At 51.2% G+C, this 17,760-nt stretch overlaps 2 protein-coding genes across 2 annotated transcripts in view; one reads left to right on the forward strand and one right to left on the reverse strand.

Moving 5' to 3' along the window:
* The window catches only part of LOC135216225 (uncharacterized), a 9,129-nt gene extending 8,715 nt beyond the window's left edge, over positions 1-414 (reverse strand). The window contains exon 1 of the mRNA XM_064251357.1: positions 346-414. Coding sequence (XP_064107427.1) covers positions 346-414 — 69 coding nt within the window. The remainder of the gene's footprint in view (positions 1-345) is intronic.
* LOC135216664 (uncharacterized) overlaps positions 1-17,760 on the forward strand; it is a 388,956-nt gene that overhangs the window by 65,497 nt on the left and 305,699 nt on the right. The gene's annotated exons all lie outside the window — the stretch shown is intronic.

The following is a 17,760-nucleotide window of genomic DNA, read 5'->3' on the forward strand; positions in this document are numbered from 1 at the left end:
GGTTGTCCTTGTTGGGTAACCGGGACCGCCTGCACAAATTGCTGCTGTTGCTGGAGTTTTTTATATGGCTGGAACCTCTTACCAGCCTTCTTCGGTTTCTTACCAGCAGTGGGAACGGACTCCTGTTTCCTCTTCGAGGAAATACCCCACCTAGCTCTAAGGCTCTGGTTGAGCCTAGCAGCTTCGTGGTGTACTTCGTTAACCGCGGACTCTGGGAAGAGATCCGCTCCCCACATGCTAGAGGCCAAGAGTCTATTCGGCTCATGCCTAATGGTTACACTTGTAGAAACATGCTTTCGGCAGTTCCTCCTAGCCTGGAAGAAGTCAAAAAGCGTCCGTTAGAACCGTCTGGAACTGAGATTTCGCCAGAATCTTGAACAGCGGTTCGTAGCTAGCATAAGAGAGGGCAGCCATTTCCGTAATTATAAGGGAATTGAGGGACCTGCCAAACTGGTTCGCGCATCTCTGCCTGGATTAGGGAATCCGGCAGCCTTGGTAGTTTCTCGCCGAAACCTGGTCCATTGCGCAGTCCGGTTTGAGACTTACCAAGCTGAATGTAGCTGGTAAGTTCTCCCACAATTCTCCAAAAGCCGGGAAAGAGTGGAGAAGAGACTCCGCCTCCCTCAACTGTGGGATGGCTCATCCTTGAGGACTGCCTGAAGGGACTTCTCCACTAATTTCGTGGCGAACGGAAGAGAAACCTCCTCTTCCGTCGAAGAAAAAATAGTGAAGGGACTCTTGTAGGCCTGGAGTTTGGTGTTCGTACACTCCCAGTCCTCAAGGCAGTGAACCCATTCCCGCTGAGCATGATCTCTACTATATAGGACCGACTCTTTAGAGATCTTGTCTTCCCTCGTCAGAGCCGTTTGGCGTCAGCCTAGCATAACCGATGAAAAAGGCTGCGTCAGACCCGGAGGGTAAAACTCGAAGTCCTCAATCCTTCGAGTTCCCACACTCCGGGATAGAGGGTCATCCAATCCTTGGAACGGAGCGATAGGCAGCTACTTCTCCATGGGTTCTCCATAGAGAAAGCTGGCAAAGAGTCATATGGCGGGAGTTGAAGAATCCCAGTGCTTGACGCTGGGGAGACTGGAGGGAGGGAACCTGAGATAGCCCAGCTATCGGTCCTCATTTCTCTCCATCCTGTTAGAGAGATCTTGAATTGACTGGCCTGACTGAGACAGAGTGTTTGACAACTGTGCAAACATCTGCTCGAACCGTGTCCCAGGGCGGAGACTTGCGAGCCAACCAGCTCGCCCACCTGTGCATCACACTGCTGAAAAAGCAGAGGGATCCCCAAAGGGTGCTAGGACCGCTACCCCCCTACCGGCGTAGCCGGAGTGGAAGCGGTGGGGGCGGGAGAAGGCAGTGGCTCGGCGGGGATGGGAGCGCGAGCCTTCTCCTTCGAAGCCTTGCTTCTGGAGCTCTTTGGGTGAGAAGAGCTCGGCTTCGCTTTCACGCATCGGCGTAGGAAGTCGACGACTTCCTAGCCGAAGAAGACGAAGACGACTTCTTCGAAGTTGTCTTGGCCAGAGTCTTCGGTTCTCTCTGTCCCTTCACCTTTGCGGGTACAGAGAGAGCGGGAGAGCGGGTAGTGGATCTCCAGATCCCACAAAGCCTTGGAATGAAGCACTAGAAGAGGGGACAGGAGAAGATCCAGAAGCACCCAAGGAAAGACCTTGGGCGCCCGACACACCTACCTCAACCAAAAAACAAATCCTCCACCCCCTACGCCATGAGTTCGATGTTAAGGTCCAGGGCAGCGACGTCCGGGACCGACGGGCCTGGGAGGGCTACGACCCCAAAGGATTGCTGGAGGTCTTGCTGGATGGAGGCTATCAGCGGGGCAGCGGACAAGGGGTCAAACGTAATCCGGGTCGACTTGCCCGCGGGGAAGATCTGGAACGGCCCAGCTTCTTATCCAGAATGTAGGGCTGGCCTTTGGCGGCGTTCTTCCCGAAGCCGCCCACCCACGCTTTCAGGGTGGCGAGGGCGACTTCCCTCACACCCAGTAGCCTGAAAGAAAGGCGAGATGAGCTTCAATGGTGGAACGGGGTTAACAAACTTATGACTAAAAGTTGTTCGTAAAAATGATAAGTAAGCCTATAACGGACTCCACCCCATCTCCCAGCTGACCGACCAGGTCGTTAGCAGATGGCGCAGGCTTTCAGGGTGCCAGACGATCATCTCGTTGTAAGACGTGGCACAGGGGCGTGATGAGACCTACACTCATCGTGTCCACAGGGGTCGAAACAGCGTCGCGTTACACGCTGGGACCTGACAGTTGGTAGCCTGTAAGTGGAAAGATACATGAGTACCAGGTAAACACTTACAGTCTAACAGATGCTCCGCTGGTGCCGGAAGCGATTAAAGTTAGATTAAACAGAGCCCCGCCAAAAATACGTGTGGTAACCAGGTTGGTTGTGTGCTCTAGGCTATAGCTCCGCTGATGGCGGAGACACAAAAGAGAAACCAACCAGGAGTGGTGGTAAAAGGAAACCACGACGGAAAATGGCGGGGATGGAAGAAAAATTAATCATATACACAATTCATTGTAAAATTAGGGTATATCCTTAAAAAATAGCAATAATAAACAAACCTCCCTCCGCCCGTCTACTAGAAGAGTGCGCGGGTAAGAAGCAAGCTCCCTTCCGGTAGCGGGGGAGAGATGTAAGGATATAGTATGGCAAGCAACCGACCACTAGAGGTGCCCACCCCCCGCTCGCTAGCGGAGCCAGAAACCCATAACCAAAGTGCCCCGGCTGCGACGGAAGGCTCCTTTCGTATAGCGAGGCAGGTGGCTGAGCAACTGGGGAGGGGGGGAGGAAGGTCTCGGTGTAACACGGCGGGAGCGAGAGAGGGGGGGAGGGATGGCCTACTCCTCCCCGCCTCACCAAACTACCGCATGGAGACTCGGTACCTCCTGAGTGGTCGCCCTATACCCCCCGCTGGGAGGAAACCCCTGGCCGCCTCAGAGAAGTAGTGAGAGAAGGCAACTGAGGTTGTCATAGACAACCAAGGGGTCCCCCAGCTCCTCCCTATACCATAAGGGGGGGGGGGGATGGGCGGGGGCAGGGTAAGGTGCGATGGGACACGTGACCGCAAGTGGCCTAGGCCGCGAGCAACACAACCGTGAGAGGGCCACGTGAACCAGGCTGTACCAATACAAGGAACAAGCACCTAGGCTAGCCTAACACCCTAAATGTAATAAATAATACATCGAAAAGATGGAAAAGACACTTTTAGTACAAGAGAAAGAAGCCCAGGAGGAGGCAGACTGTTCCAAGAAACAGAGGCCTACTCGGAGCCAGCGATAGCCGATGAAGAGCAAGAGCCGGGATGCTGGCGGAATAATAAAATAGCCCTAAATACCAAACTAAAGAGAAATGGTAGGAGGCTGAACTAGCTAAAACTCGATGTAAAAACAATGAACGTAATATAGTAAGCCCATAAGTATAAGAAGTCCCAGTATGGAGGACCGGGAATTCTTACGAGGCAGCATGGCGCCGCCACGAGACAACCAGGGAACCGTATATGACCTATTTAAGAGGAAAATACTGGTACCCGGAAGATAAAAATGTGGTAAAATATTACTTATGAGTTACTTAACTTAGCCGTGGCAATAGCTGAGCGTTCCATGGTAGAATACAGTGGTAAATCCAGAAATAGCACAGCACAAGGAAAAATGGCGTCTTGACGCTAGCGCTAAAAATTAAGGATGTCCGCTAGGGGCGCTGCTGTCCGTGGCGTCCTCTAGTAGTAGTAGTAGCGGCTGCATCGCCCGTTGGTATCGGCTCTCTCTTGGGGGGATTCTGATTGGAAGTTCTAATTGGTGATTGTCTCGTGGTAGTGTTCCACACTCGCCCCTATTATCATACCGACACTTCTTTTTAAGAGTGAGCGAGTCAGTTTTACTGACATTTTCTTAATTTTGTTTTTCTCTGGTAATTTTAGATTAATTTTACCTAGAAAGAATGATATTAAGGATCCTTTCATAGGCCGACACGAGCTGAGCCCAGAAATTAATTTCAAAAAGGAGAATGATATAAAAAAACTATTTTAAAATGAGATAATGTGACATTTAAAAAATAATTTTAAATAAAGTATTGCTTCACTTATTACAACAGTTCAATAACAGGTACTAATACTTATGTAAATCTAGTGTTCCTAAACCACGTAACCATGTGCAATTTACCGAAATTCTCCCATTGTTATGACATATACCTACAGTATTGTAGTGTTATTCTAGTTTTTTTATTCTCTTAATTGTCATCTGCCAAAAATAAATAATGCAATGAGCCATTCAATAAGTATTGCAAATAACAAATAGCCATTCAATAAGTATTGCAAATAACAAAGTTCATATTAAATTCTTTGGTAACACCATATTTTCAACTACCATTAGAATTATTTTCTGGGCTCAGCCCATGTCGCTTCGTGAAATGTCCCTTTAGCACACATTTCTAAGGTAAATATTGCTAGCATTACCAGAGAAAAAGCTAAATTGGAATGTCAGAATATTCTGACTCACTCATCTTATATAAAAGGTGTCGGTATGGTTTCTGGAATGAGTGAAACTACCACCATGGGTCTCTTACCATTTAGATCCATCCTTCTACAAAATCCCCCTACCTGAGAGGGCCGATGCAAGGCCCGCACCCAGCTACGACTACTACTAGCGCTCCCGACGCCATCACCAGCGCCTCTACCAAACATCCTTTTCGTTAGCACCATCTTGCGCACACATGTTTTTTCTTTGCTGTGTTTTGTGCTTTGATTTCTGGATTTATCCTTATCATGGAACTTCAAGCCATCGCCGCATCTAAGTTAAGTACTGTTAGAAGTGTTTCACTTAATTTTAGGCAGCCAGGGACCCGTTTAACCATTTCTATTTAGGTTAGAAGACGGCACCTCCTTCGGCCTGGTTATAGAGTTGTCTCGGGCGGCTCGCCCCATGAGTTTCATTGTTTCATGCTTCTTCGGTCTCCTATACCGTTGTGGCTTGAATATTAGCAGTATATATATTTACATTTTTTTGCGTTGTGCAGCTTTTCCATGTTTATTCATGCTCAGCTTTTCACGGGGATTCCTAAGCTCTGTTGAGCTCGTAGCCTACATCGCTCCTTAGCTCAGTGTTCATGCATGCATGTTCCTTTGTTTAGGTCTGTTTAGGCTCCTTTTAGGACATTGTCCTTCCTTTTAGTCCTGACCACCCTGGCCGCCACCCTTTGTCCTACGTATCGGCAGAGGCCAGCTCCCGAGTTGTTAGGCATCCTCCTTTCTTGGTTGGCTCGTCTAGCTTCTCCAGGACTTTGCTTTCTCTCTGTCTGCTTATTTATCTTCCCTCTTCCCTGTGTTCTGTTAGGCTATTGTGATGCATGCTTTGAGGCGGTTAGAGGTAGCCTAGGCCACCTCAGACTGCCTGGCCTGTCTTACCGCGTGGTCTTCACCACGTTCACGACGAGCCAGGCAATCGCCACGAGCCACCCGGCTGCTGTTCCCCACGCTTTCTTAACCCCCATAGGAGGGGAGTACCGCTCGCTCCCGTTGCCATGACAACCATCCGAGCTCCCTCCCTTCTTCCCCCTCTCCACAGGGGGATACGGGAGTCTGCAGGGGGACATCCAAGGCTGGCTCAGCTCGTACTGCTCTCACTCTTCGGTACCAGGGGGGGTCTCCCATGCGGTCGGTCTTGGCTGGCCACCCGACTCGGCCGTGCTCGGACCTCCTCGGGTTCCGATCAGCTCTCTCTCACCCTGAGTCACCACCCTCCCCACCATGGCCAGATAGAGGATCCTTTAACTGGGTACGAGGCTCGACTTTTCATGGTTTACCATGATGCCTAGTTCCAGACAAAACCGAAGCATATGGTCTCTGTCCTGCAGCAGCTTCTCCCTGGAACCTGCCAAGACCAACCAATCATCGAGGTACCTCAGCAAAAGGATTCCCTGAGTATGGGCCCCACTTGAGATGAGAGAGAAGACCCTTGTGAACACCTGAGGGGCTATGGTCAGCCTGAAGCACAGGACTTTGATCGCGAAGACCTTGCCTCCCAGAGAGAAGCGAAGGAACTTTCTGGACGACAGATGAATAGGGATCTGGAAATATGTGCCCTACAAATCTATCGACAGCATGAAGTCACTTTCCCTCACAGCTGCCAACACTGATCGCGGGGTCTCCATCTTAAACCTTGTTTTCCCAATGAAATGATTCAAGGTGGATAAGTCCATCACAGGCCTCCAACTTCCTGATGCCTTGGGCACCAAGAAGATGTGACTGCAAAACCCCGGAGATAGACACACCACTCCCTCTATCACATCCTTGTCCAGCATCTTCTGCACTTCCTCCCGGAGAACCAAGAACTTCAGAGAATCTGGGGGATACACCCACCTGAGCAGAGGCTTGTCCGAAAGCGGGGGAGAGAAGTCGAATGGTAGTAGATACTCCACCCGAAGGACATCTACTACCTCAGGTTTGTAGCTATGAAAAATACAAATTGTCTTAGAAAATTTGTCATATTGTTATTGATTTTTATTAGTATCCCAAGTAGGATTTTATTACTTTTGCATTTTGAAATTTTTTACTTGAAAATCATTTACATTTTATTTCATGGTATGTAACTGGCATCTTACTATAGTCTTGCCACCACGACGAGAGCTCTCTAGCGTGGCATTTAAAGATCTGCCCTGTTGTCAATTTTACAAAAACAACAACTGACATGTGTGTGACAGACTTTTGAATGTCTTTGAGACAAACGCTGAGGCTATAATTATAAGATTATAGGGGCTTTTCATTTCCAGGTACCTACTTTATTCTTCCTTTTCCTCCATGCTCTCAATCTCTCTCTTTCTTCTAAATCTTACAGCTGTCCGAGCGTGAGCTTTTTTTATGGGATAACATAGGCCCTCCAATTGCTTTTTCATATAAAAACACCTATTTATTTTTTATAAGATTGCCTTTCCTCGGCTGTGAAGTTGATGTCTACCCATGGCTGTGAGATGACCAGGAATGACTTGTAAGTTGGTTTCAAAGTCACTCTACGCTTCAATCAGGCAAAAACTGTTGCCGCCATATCATATTCAAGCAATATTCAGTTATTGTTTCCTCTATTATTTTGTCAGAGAGACAGAGAGAGATCTCTCTATATTGCATTGTTTATTTTCTTACTCGTCAAACTTACTTTGTTATGCTTTATTTCATATTTCCTTGCTCACCAATTTATTCTATACCTACAATATTAAGAAATCAAGATATGTATATAAAGGAGAAATGCTTCCAGACATATACCGTGACCACCGAAAGTGCCCCAGGAGAGAATCTAAGCAGCTTATCCATAGATTAAAATGCACGTGGAGCTGTTTGAAATATTGGCAACAGAACCAAAATGCCATGTTGATGGAAAATCTGATTCCGTTTCTTGTTATTGCATAAAAAAAACGATCAGTCGTTTTATCTCTGTGTTGTTGTTATAAATTTGGCAGATATGTGGAGATTAAACATATGTGGGAGGACCCAAACAGTCCCAACAGAGAGGTCTGGTCATTTTGGAAATATTTGAACTTGATTTCCAGCTGTGATGATTACAGTTAAACCCTGCCTATTCATGGTTCTGGATTTGTGTATTCACCTATTTGTGGACTTTTCTGTGGAAAGTATATCCACAGTATTTGTGGAAAATTTGCCTATTCAGGGGTATTTTCATAGAGAAATATTCACTAATTACTGTATTTTTATATTATTTTTTTACTAAATACATTTTTCAAGTAGGCAGGTACATATAAGCATTTTTTTACAGTGCCTTTGGTTTTAGAACTATCAAAATGACATTTTTATGATCAAATAAAATATTACATATACTATTTACCAGTAATTACATAACTAACAGTGGCAATTCTTCTTTGTTTTAGCTATAGGTAACTACTAGTCCCGCCCACTTTTGGTAAGAAGAGGAACAACTGACCCAGGTGCTTCAATTTATTTATGACTAATAATCATCTAGGTGCGGGGAGGAGGGTGGGCTCCCACTCTGTAACTACTTGGTAAGTAATGACTTCCAAAAATTACTAGAAGGGCCTTTAGTCTTCTCCATACTTTTCAAGCAGAACTACAGGGCTCTCACTGGGCAGAGGACTCTCCTCATCTTCAGGCCCTAATAATTCTGACAAATCCTTAATCACAAAAGAAGGAGTCCAGGGGCTACTAGGACTCTCGTTTTTGGCGAGAAAATTAAGAGATAGTGAATAGTTTGCATCTCCTCCAGAGAACCCAATTCTCCTATCCATAGCCAGAAGTTCACTTATTCCATTTGCTGTAGCTATGGCTATTAAAAAGAGCATCTTTGTCAGGTTTCTGAATGAGGCATCTTCCAAAGGTTCAAACAGGGGCCAGAAAGCAATTTTACCATAGCATCTAGATTCCAGGCCACTAAATCTTTTCCTCTTTTGCTCTTATTCAAAAATTTAATTAAGTCTGTGATGTCTTGGTTTACAGAAAAATCTAGTCATCTATGTCTGAAAACAGAGTTGAGCATAGTTCTATAACCTTTGATCGTAGACCCAGATAAGCCTCTGGAATCTGAGGGAAAGAAGAAAGTCTGCAATTTCTATCACAGTTGTCTTAGAAGATGAGATACCCTTTTTGTGTGCACCATATGCGGAAGATTGCCCACTTATTTTGGTAGACTGCTGCAGAGGATTTACATCTACATTTTGAAATTGCTCTTGCAGCCTTCTTGAAAAGCCTTTTGCTTTATTTAATCTGTTGACAGTTTGAATCCTGTCAGAGCAAGACAGGATAGCCGTTGATGAAACCTCTTGAAGTACGGTTGTCTGAGCAAGTTTGTCTTCTGAGGGAGCAATCGTGGGAAGTCCGCTATCAGTTCCAACTTCCAACAGATCTGGATGCCACTCTTTTAGTGCATGGAATGGGCTACCAAAATCATGGACACATTCCTGTGTGTTAGCAACTTATTTAGTACCTCCCTTATCATCCCAAACAGAGGGAAGGCATAAAGGAATTTGTCCGACCAATCTTGTAGCACTGCGTCCGTCGCCAATGCTAGCAGATCTGGTACTGGGGAGAAGAATGTTGGTAGTCGAGAATTTCCCCACGACCTTAAAGGGACCCGCAGACCTTCAGATCTACGGTCCACTCCATGGGGATCACTTGATTACATCTGTTAAACTGATCCACAAGGACGTTGAGTTTCCCTTGCACAAATCTTGTGATGATTGTTGTCTGATTCTCCTTGGACCACAGAAGATCCCTCGCTGCTTTGCTTATTGAAAAGGAGTGCGTTCTCTCTTGTTGCTGAAGTACACTAGTGCCATTGTGTTGTCTGAGTGCACTGCTATTGTTCTGTTGTACACCTCTGATGCAAACCTCCTGAGACCTAAGTGAATAGCTTTTAAATCTTTCACATTTATGCACATCTCCTTTCCCTCCTGAGACCATACTCCCGACACTTTCTTGGTCTCTAGTAGATCTCCCCAACCTACATCCAATGCATCGGAATAGTTTAGGTCAGGGTTCTGTGGGTGAAGAGACTTTCCCTTCTGAAGTCTTCCTTCTGATCTCCATCACAGCAAATTACTTTTATCACTTGTGCTACCAGAAACACATGCAAATCGGGCTGACTTTTTCTGTCCCATGTGGCACCAAGATAGAACTGAAACACTCTCATGTGGAGTCTTCCTAATGACATTAACTGCTCTAGCAAGGCCAGTCCTGATCAGGCTCATCCACTTGTTGGCTGAGCAACGTTGAAGGGTGAGAAACTCTTGTATTGTCTGAAGGCAAGACTCCACTGTTTTGGGTGACGGAAAAGCCTGAAAAAGAAGAGAGTTCAGAGTCATTTCCAAATAAACTAAACTATCTCTTGAGATGGAACCATCTGAGACTTTTGGAAGTTTATTAAGAAACCTAACTCCTGAGTCAACATTAGTGTCCTTTTTAAGTCCTCCGTGCACTGCTCCTATGACTGAGAGCGAAGGAGCCAGTCGTCTAGATACAGAGCTATCTTTATTTATTCTTTCTAGATGCAGCCATCTTGCTAGAGGAGCTAGAACCCTTGTGAACACCTGTGGGGCTGTCCACAGGCTAAAACAAGTGCCCTGAACTGATATACTTGATCTTGGAATACAAATCTGAGATTTCCTTGATTCTGGATGCACTGGGATGTGGAAATATGCATCCCTCATATCTACATAGACCATCTAATCTCCCTGGCGCATTGCTGATGGAATATGACAATTTGTCCAAAATTGCATTTTTCCTAACTATACAAACCTGAGGTCCTTTTACAATAGGAAGGTACTAGCGGCAGCTGGATAGGTCGTAAGCTTTCGAACAAGGGGTTCGGTAGTTAACTGCTTGTCCGACAGGCGCGCACGCGCCGACTGGGAGGTAAACAAATCACTTTTGCTTTTGGCCCAAGCAAAAAACTGAGAGTGAGGGGTGGCATGAGGTGGGGCTATGTGTAAAAGGACCTCAGGTTTGTATAGTTAGGAAAAATGCAATTTTGGACAAATTGTCATTTGTTCCGACACGGCATACAAACCTTCGGTCCTTTTACAATAGGAAGACTCACTTCTTGGTGGGTGGAATCTGAGTCTTTTGTGAACAGACTGGTGTACGCCCAACCTTGGAAGCCTCCCTGGTCGTAAGAGCGAGGGAGGGATCCAAGCCTCTGTCCGATTGATCGGGGTGTGCACCGCAGGATCAATGGTCAGACCTCTGGACCGAGTACTAAGAGAGAGGCAAGCGTATCTCTTCGTACCAGCAATGTAAGAACTTGTTCCTGTACAGGAGCAAATATAAAGTCATGGATTTGACTCCTGTAGGCATCCACTTCCCCCCCCTTGTAGGAGGAAGTGGTGGATATTCTGCTCCCATCCCTAGTGAAAGGGATAGGATGGGGCTCTGTCATATAGCTCTCCGCATCTCGTCCTCATCCAGCGTAGTGACGACCGTGGCCCTCTGCCCATAGGTAGAGGAGGAGGAAAAGACGGAAGAGGGAGCCAGTCACTCACTCATTCCACATCCATCCCCACAGTCACACCAGGACTCGATGCTGTTTCAGCCTGCGAGGGTCTGGGTTTGCTACACAACTTGTTGAGCAGCCACCACGGGTCCCAAGGAAAAGGTATCCAAGGACCTGTGGGCAATATCCCGAAGGTAGAAGGACGTAAAGGTAGTCTGGTTAGACCAGACCCCTGCCTTCAGTACCTGCGCCACGGAGAAGTTCTTACGAAACGCCAACGAGGGGCCAATACTTCTGACTTCGTGAGCTCTCGGACGGGACGTACGGATTGTCGTCACTACCATCAGCCTCATACGCCCCTCCATGATGACCTCACGCAGCCGGAATGAAAGAGTATCCTTGGATACTCCTTTCTTGGTTACCCCGGTGCTAACGAAGAGGCGTCGACACTCAGGCCTGAGGTGTCGAGTTCTCTTCAGATAGCGTCGTAGCGCCCTCCCAGGACAAAGCAGCATCTCATCCGCATCATTATCGGTGAAGTCCATTAGGGAGGGAATCGTGAAACGACTCGAACCTGTCGTCAGGGATCGACGGTTTCTGAGTCTTCGCAACGAAGTTCGGGACGAAATCGAGCGTCACAGATCCCCATCCCCTGGAATGTCGTACATCATGGGAAAGACCATGAAGTTCCCGTACTCTCTCGCCGATGCCAAGGGCCAGCAAGAAGAGGGTCTTGAGGGTCAGATCCCTGTCTGACGACTCTCGGAGTGGCTCGAACGGCGTTCGAGTCAAACTCCTAAGGACGAGAGTCACATCCCCACGCAGGGAGCCTGAGTTCCCTGGGTGGGCAAGACCTTTCGAAGCTCCTCATGAGCAAGGAGATCTCGAACGAGTTCGAGATGTCCAATCCCCTCAGTTTCAGGACGAGCGCCAAGGCGGCTCGTATCCTTTGACTGTGGGGACTGAGAGGAGCTTCTCTCGGCGAAGAAAAACGAGGAAATCCGCTACCTGCTGAAGAGTTGGCTCTGAGGGGAGATAGACCCCGTCTACGACACCAACCACAGAAGACGGCCCACTTCCCCTGGTACACAGCTGCAGAGGCCTGACGGACGTTTCCGGCCATCTCTGTTGCTGCGCTACGAGAAAAAGCCTCTCGTTCGCAAGAGATGGTGGATAACAGCCAGCCGTGAAGAGTAGGGACTGACTGCTCGGTGGTGCCGCTCGACGTGTGGCTGGGCGAGAAGGTTGTGCCAAGGGGGAATCTCTCTCGTTCTCCTGCGAGAAAAGAGCCAGCAGGTTCCGGATACCAAATGGCCTGTGGCCATTTGGGAGCCACCAGGATCATCCTGAGATTCGGGCGGGGTGACCAGTGCTCGACTGATCACCTTGCGAATCAGGCTGAACGGGGGCGGGGGAAAGGCATAGGCGAAGAGGTTGTCCCACGGGTTGTTGAAGAGCGTCCTCTGCAGCTGCCCATGGGTCCGGCACGGCCGCAGAAGCCAACACCTGGAGCTTCCTGTTGTGCCGGGTGGCGAACAGATCCACGACTGGTCGCCCCCACAGGTCGAAGAGCCTTTCCGCCACGTCCTGGTGTAGAGACCATTCGGTCCCTATCACCTGATCCCGACGGCTGAGCGTGTCTGCTTACTACATTCCTCTCCCTGGAATGTACGTGCCGACAGCTCTATTGAGTGTGCCTCGGCCCACTCGTGCACCTGCCGAGTCAACTGGTACAACGGGAGAGACACTAGGCCCCCCTGTCTGTTGACGTAGGCCACTACCGTGGTGTTGTCGCACATCAACACCACTGAGTGTCTCACCAAGCGGTCCTGGAAACTCTTGGAGAGCGAGGAACGCTACCTTGAGTTCCAGTACATTGATGTGAAGGTGCTTGTCGTTCTCGTCCCACACTCCTGAAGTCAGCAACTCCTCCAGGTGTGCGCCCCATCCCTCGGTCGATGCTTCTGAGAACAGCTGCATGTCCGGGGGGGGAGTGCGCAGAGGCACTCCTCTTAAGAGGTTCCTGTCGTCCAGCCACCAGGCTAGATCCTGCCTTATTTCCGGTGTCAGTGACACTGGAAAGCTTGGGGGGGGGGGGATCCGTCGCCTGCGACCAACTCTCCTTTAGCCTCCACTGAAGAGACCGCAGGTGAAGACGCCCGTGAGGGACTACTTCTCGAGTGACGACAGGTGTCCGATCACGACTTGCCACCGCTGAGCTACCTGCTCCTGTCGAGACAGGAACTGGTTGGCTGCCTCCCTGAATCTGCTGATCCGCGAGTCTGCGGGGAAGACTCGCCCTGCTACCGTGTCGATCAGCATACCCCAGGTACTTCATCCTCTGCTTGGGCTCGAGATCGGACTTTTCGAAGTTCACAACGATCCCCAGATCGCGACAGAACTCGAGCAGTCGATCCCTGTCCTGTAGCAACTGCGAGCGGGAGCTCGCCAGGAACTAACCAATCGTCGAGATACCTCGTCAGACGTATCCCGTGTGAATGGGCCCAAGCAGACACCAGAGTGAACACTCGCGTGAACACCTGTGGGGCGGTTGAGAGACCGAAGCAAAGTGCCCTGAATTGGTACACCGTCCCGTCGAGGATGAAGCGGAGGTACTTTCTGGAGGACTGATGAATGGGTATTTGGAAATACGCATCCTTCAAGTCCACCGAAAGCATGAAATCGTTCTCCTGATGGAGTCGAGCACTGAGCGTGCCGTCTCCATCGTGAACCGGGTCTGGCGAACAACCCGGTTCAGGGGAGAGAGATCTATCACCGGGCGCCCCCCAGCCTCCCGTAGACTTTTCCACCAGGAAGAGTCGCTGTAAAAGCCCGGTGACTGATCCGTGACGATTTCTACAGCTCTCTTGCTCAGCATGGTCTTGATCTCCTGTCTCAGTGCTACGTCCTTCGATGACCCTGGAACGTACGACTGCTGTTGGACGGGTTGGAGGTGAGGGGTTGGCCGAGATTCGAAGGGTAATGATATCCGTCCCGAAGGACATCTACGAATCCAGGTCTCGGTGCCGTAGCGCTGCCAAGTTGCCCAATGGCTGGCCAGGCACCCCCCCACTTCGGTTGGGGCAGCAGGTGAGGGGGAACGCCGTCCCTAGCGTTTCCCCTTTTCTTCGACGTTCTTCCCAGAGCCTCCACGGGAGGAGGAGGGCTGGGAGGAGGGCTGGTTACGGCTCCCCTTGTTAGAAGTCGAAGAAGACAGAGTCTTTCCCCGGGGCTTCGACGCAGCTACCGTCTTGGCCACCGAGGAATCGCTAGCCGAGCTCTTAGACTTGGCCGCAGTCCGAGGCTGCCCAGAAGCCTTCGAGACTGCCTGGTGTACCAGACGGTCACTGTCGTCAGTGCGCCGTCTGTCCACCGCAGCGTCCACCATCTCTCCTGGAAAGAGAGACGTGGTGGAACTCCGTAAAGGTCCGTTGCGAAGTCCCAACGCCGCTTCACGCCCGGCCGCCCTGGAAAACCCGAGTAAGGACGGCGTCCCTTCGTCGGAGAACCAGGTTGGCCCACAGGTTCACCGTCTGGTGGGCAAGGAAGGAGATGGCTCTTCCTCCAGACTGGCAAAGTCTCCTAAAGGCCGAGTCATCTTCAGGAGAAATTCCCCCGGAGTTGGCTGCGACCTTAGATACTGTGAGGGACCACAGATCTAGCCAGGAGACGGCCTGGAAAGCTGCCATGGCGGTAGATTCCAGACCGAGTGCCTCTTACTGCGAGAACCATAGGTTCTCGGACAGGAGCTGCTGCAGAGACACACCCGGAGTCAGCCTGGCTAACTCCGGGTTCACCTGTTTGGGCGGCATCGGGTCTTCAGATGGCACGTAAAACCGCCGCTGTCGCAGCAGAGGAGGTGGAAGCAGCTTGCTCGACCTGCTAGCCTTGAGCGAACCACCGTCTTGTCCTGGAAACAAGCGATTCAACCTGGTCCAGCACTGAGTCAGCAAGCTCGGAACGCGGCAAACCCACCGTCGGTCTGGGTTCCCTCTTCGGGCCCCAGAACGACTCGAGCCGGGACGTGGGCTCGGATGGTGGGAGCGGCGATCCTTCCCCGAGGTCGTTGTGCTGACGAATCAGCGCAATAACCTCGGCAAAGTTCCTCTAGATCTCAGGAGTGACTGCGTCCTGCGGAGTCGGACCATCCAGTCCTTCAAACAGGAGCATCTCCCGAGACCCTCCTCCCTCAAGGGGAGGAACAGCGACAGACCCCTCTCGGTCTCCTCCAACCACTTGTGCGTACGACTGGCTGGTCCGAGAACCGTGCCTGGTACGTACGACGACGTGGTGGGATCCTGAGGGGCGCACCCCTCACGATCACTCCTCAATACCTCGCCCCTCCCGGTGTAACCCGAGGAGGTTGAAGGTGTGGGAGAGGCAGACCTGACGCTCCCTCCTCGCTCGCTGGCAGAACCAGCGGGCTTGGAAGACTGCAGGCGATCGTCAACCCGCGGTGGCCATCGAGCTGCAGACCTAGTCGAGCCGTCTCGCTGTGGAGAACGGCTGGACCGAGAACAGCGGCCCCGGTCTCGTGTGTCAGAAGAGCTGGTGCCGGTCGCCGTACCCGATCGCTCTCTGTGCGAGTGACGGTCAGGCGACCGGCGAGCTCTACTGTCACGGTTGAGACCGGTGCGTGTCCTCACGGCGCGTCAGTTCGCTGGTACCAGCCGTGGCTGGTGCCGCGAACGGGGGACCTCTTCCCAGCCTCAGCCCGTGGCCGGTCATGGACCGTCACGTCCGCCAGGGTAGCCAGCTGCTCGCACGAGAGCGAGAGCTGGTCTGGTGAGAGTCGCGTGAGCGGCTGTCACCAGTCTTCCGCTCCGTGCCGTGAACCTGACGCTGAGCGGACTCAGAGGTCTGGTTCCTGGCTGCACGGTCGCTGTTAGGCGACCGTACACTCGATACCTCTGCGAACGACGGAGCGCCGGGACGGATCCTGCTGCCGTGGCCGAACCACTACCAGCAGGTGAGGAAGTGCCGGTGTTAGCCGGCACTCCTCTGGTCCCCGTAGTCTTCTTCCTCGCGGAAGAAGAGACGGGTCCTGCCCCCGAAGGAGCAGGGTGACCAGCGGAAGAACCCCCCGTCTCACCAGAGCGAGACGGGCCCTTAGAAGTTCCCGAAGGAGACTTCTTAGGGGGGGGGGGGGGGGGGGGGAGAGACGACCTTCTTCTTCTTCGGCGGGGGAGCCCTAGAAGAAGAAGAAGAGGCGGCAGACGACGACGACGACGAAGAAGACGATGAAGACGACGACGACACCTTCCTCCTCTTCTTCTTCTTCTTCGTCAACCTCCTCAGGACCGACGTCAGATCTGTCATCCAGAGCGGAGCCGGGGCTGCTGTTGCCGAAGCAACAGGGCCCGGACGCACCTGTCCGAACAGATCAGCATCGGGAGCAGCGGGCCAGGAACTGGGACAACGTCAGCAGGTGCAGGCATCACAGGAACAGCAGTAGAGACGGCAGGAGCAGGTACAGTAACGGCAGCAGTGGTCATCAACGTCACGTCCGTGAACGGCGGCTGGGCAGGTACGGCAGGTACGGCAGGCTGTGCAGGCTGTCCAGTTGGACGGACCAGCGGAACAGACATCCTTGGTACTGGTGGGAGGTCCAGGGGCGAGCTCTTCGGCACACGAAGTCCGGTCGCGGCAGCACGGCAAACCCAGGTGGCGGCATCACACTCCCCCGTGGTACGGCGACTGGCCCATGCACCGATGTAGTAGGTATTACAGAGACCGCGTGCGGGGTGTACACCAGGTGAGGAGGTGAAGCGTAGCCAGGTGTTGTAAGGGTCGTGGTGGTGGTCGTAACCGTCGCATGGGTGACCGCCACTGAGCCAGCGAGATGATAGAGCAGCCCCTGGACACTCGGCACGCCCTGCAGCCCCCACGATGCCCACACCTGTCCGAGGTCGTCCTTCGCGGCAACCGCACCTGAGGAAGCAAAAGTCGGGTGATTAGCAGGATCCTCTACCCGCTCGCGCGAAGACGAACGGATAGAGGACCCAGAGTACAACTCGACGTCAGGGTATCTAGCGCCCTCCTCCACTCTCGACAGGTCAGGTGAGGAGAAGGACCCAGAAACCCCCCCCGAAGGGGAAGGCGCCAAACGTGGAAGCTGAGCGGGCGGCAGGAAAGAGACGAAGTGTCCGTAACCAAAGGAGTCGCGGGAGAGCTTTCCGACGACTCCTTTGCAGGCCCTCGCTTCTTCCTGCCTTCATACAAAGTCCACTGCGCCTCCGACCAATTATTACACACTTCACAGGGCTCGGCTCGGGTGCATTCGCGCCCCCGACACCGAGCGCACAAAATATGTGGGTCAATTTTCGGGAATGAGCGGAACTTTCCGCATTTACGCCCTTCGGTACCCGGGCATAGTCTCCGTGGGGTAGCGAGGCGAGGAGATTCCATGATTGACCAATAAATCACAATTAAATGAATAAAGAGAAATGATTGTACTTACAATGATTCTTTCATACACAAACACAACCATATACTCAAGGAAAGCAAACGACGAGAAGCGGGCAGAGAGCGTCGAACACACACGTCTACTCGCTGTGAGGCCGAAAGCAAAAGTGATTTGTTTACCTCCCAGTCGCGCGCGCGCGCCTGTCGGACAAGCAGTTAACTACCGAACCCCTTGTTCGAAAGCTTACGACCTATCCAGCTGCCGCTAGTACCTTCCTATTGTAAAAGGACCGAAGGTTTGTATGCCGTGTCGGAACAAGTAGCAATTTGTCTCCATGCGAAATTTTGTCATTTGAACTAAAACATTCAGGGCG

The sequence above is a fragment of the Macrobrachium nipponense genome, chromosome 6 (genome assembly GCF_015104395.2).
Source record: "Macrobrachium nipponense isolate FS-2020 chromosome 6, ASM1510439v2, whole genome shotgun sequence".
In the NCBI taxonomy this organism is placed as follows: domain Eukaryota; kingdom Metazoa; phylum Arthropoda; class Malacostraca; order Decapoda; family Palaemonidae; genus Macrobrachium; species Macrobrachium nipponense.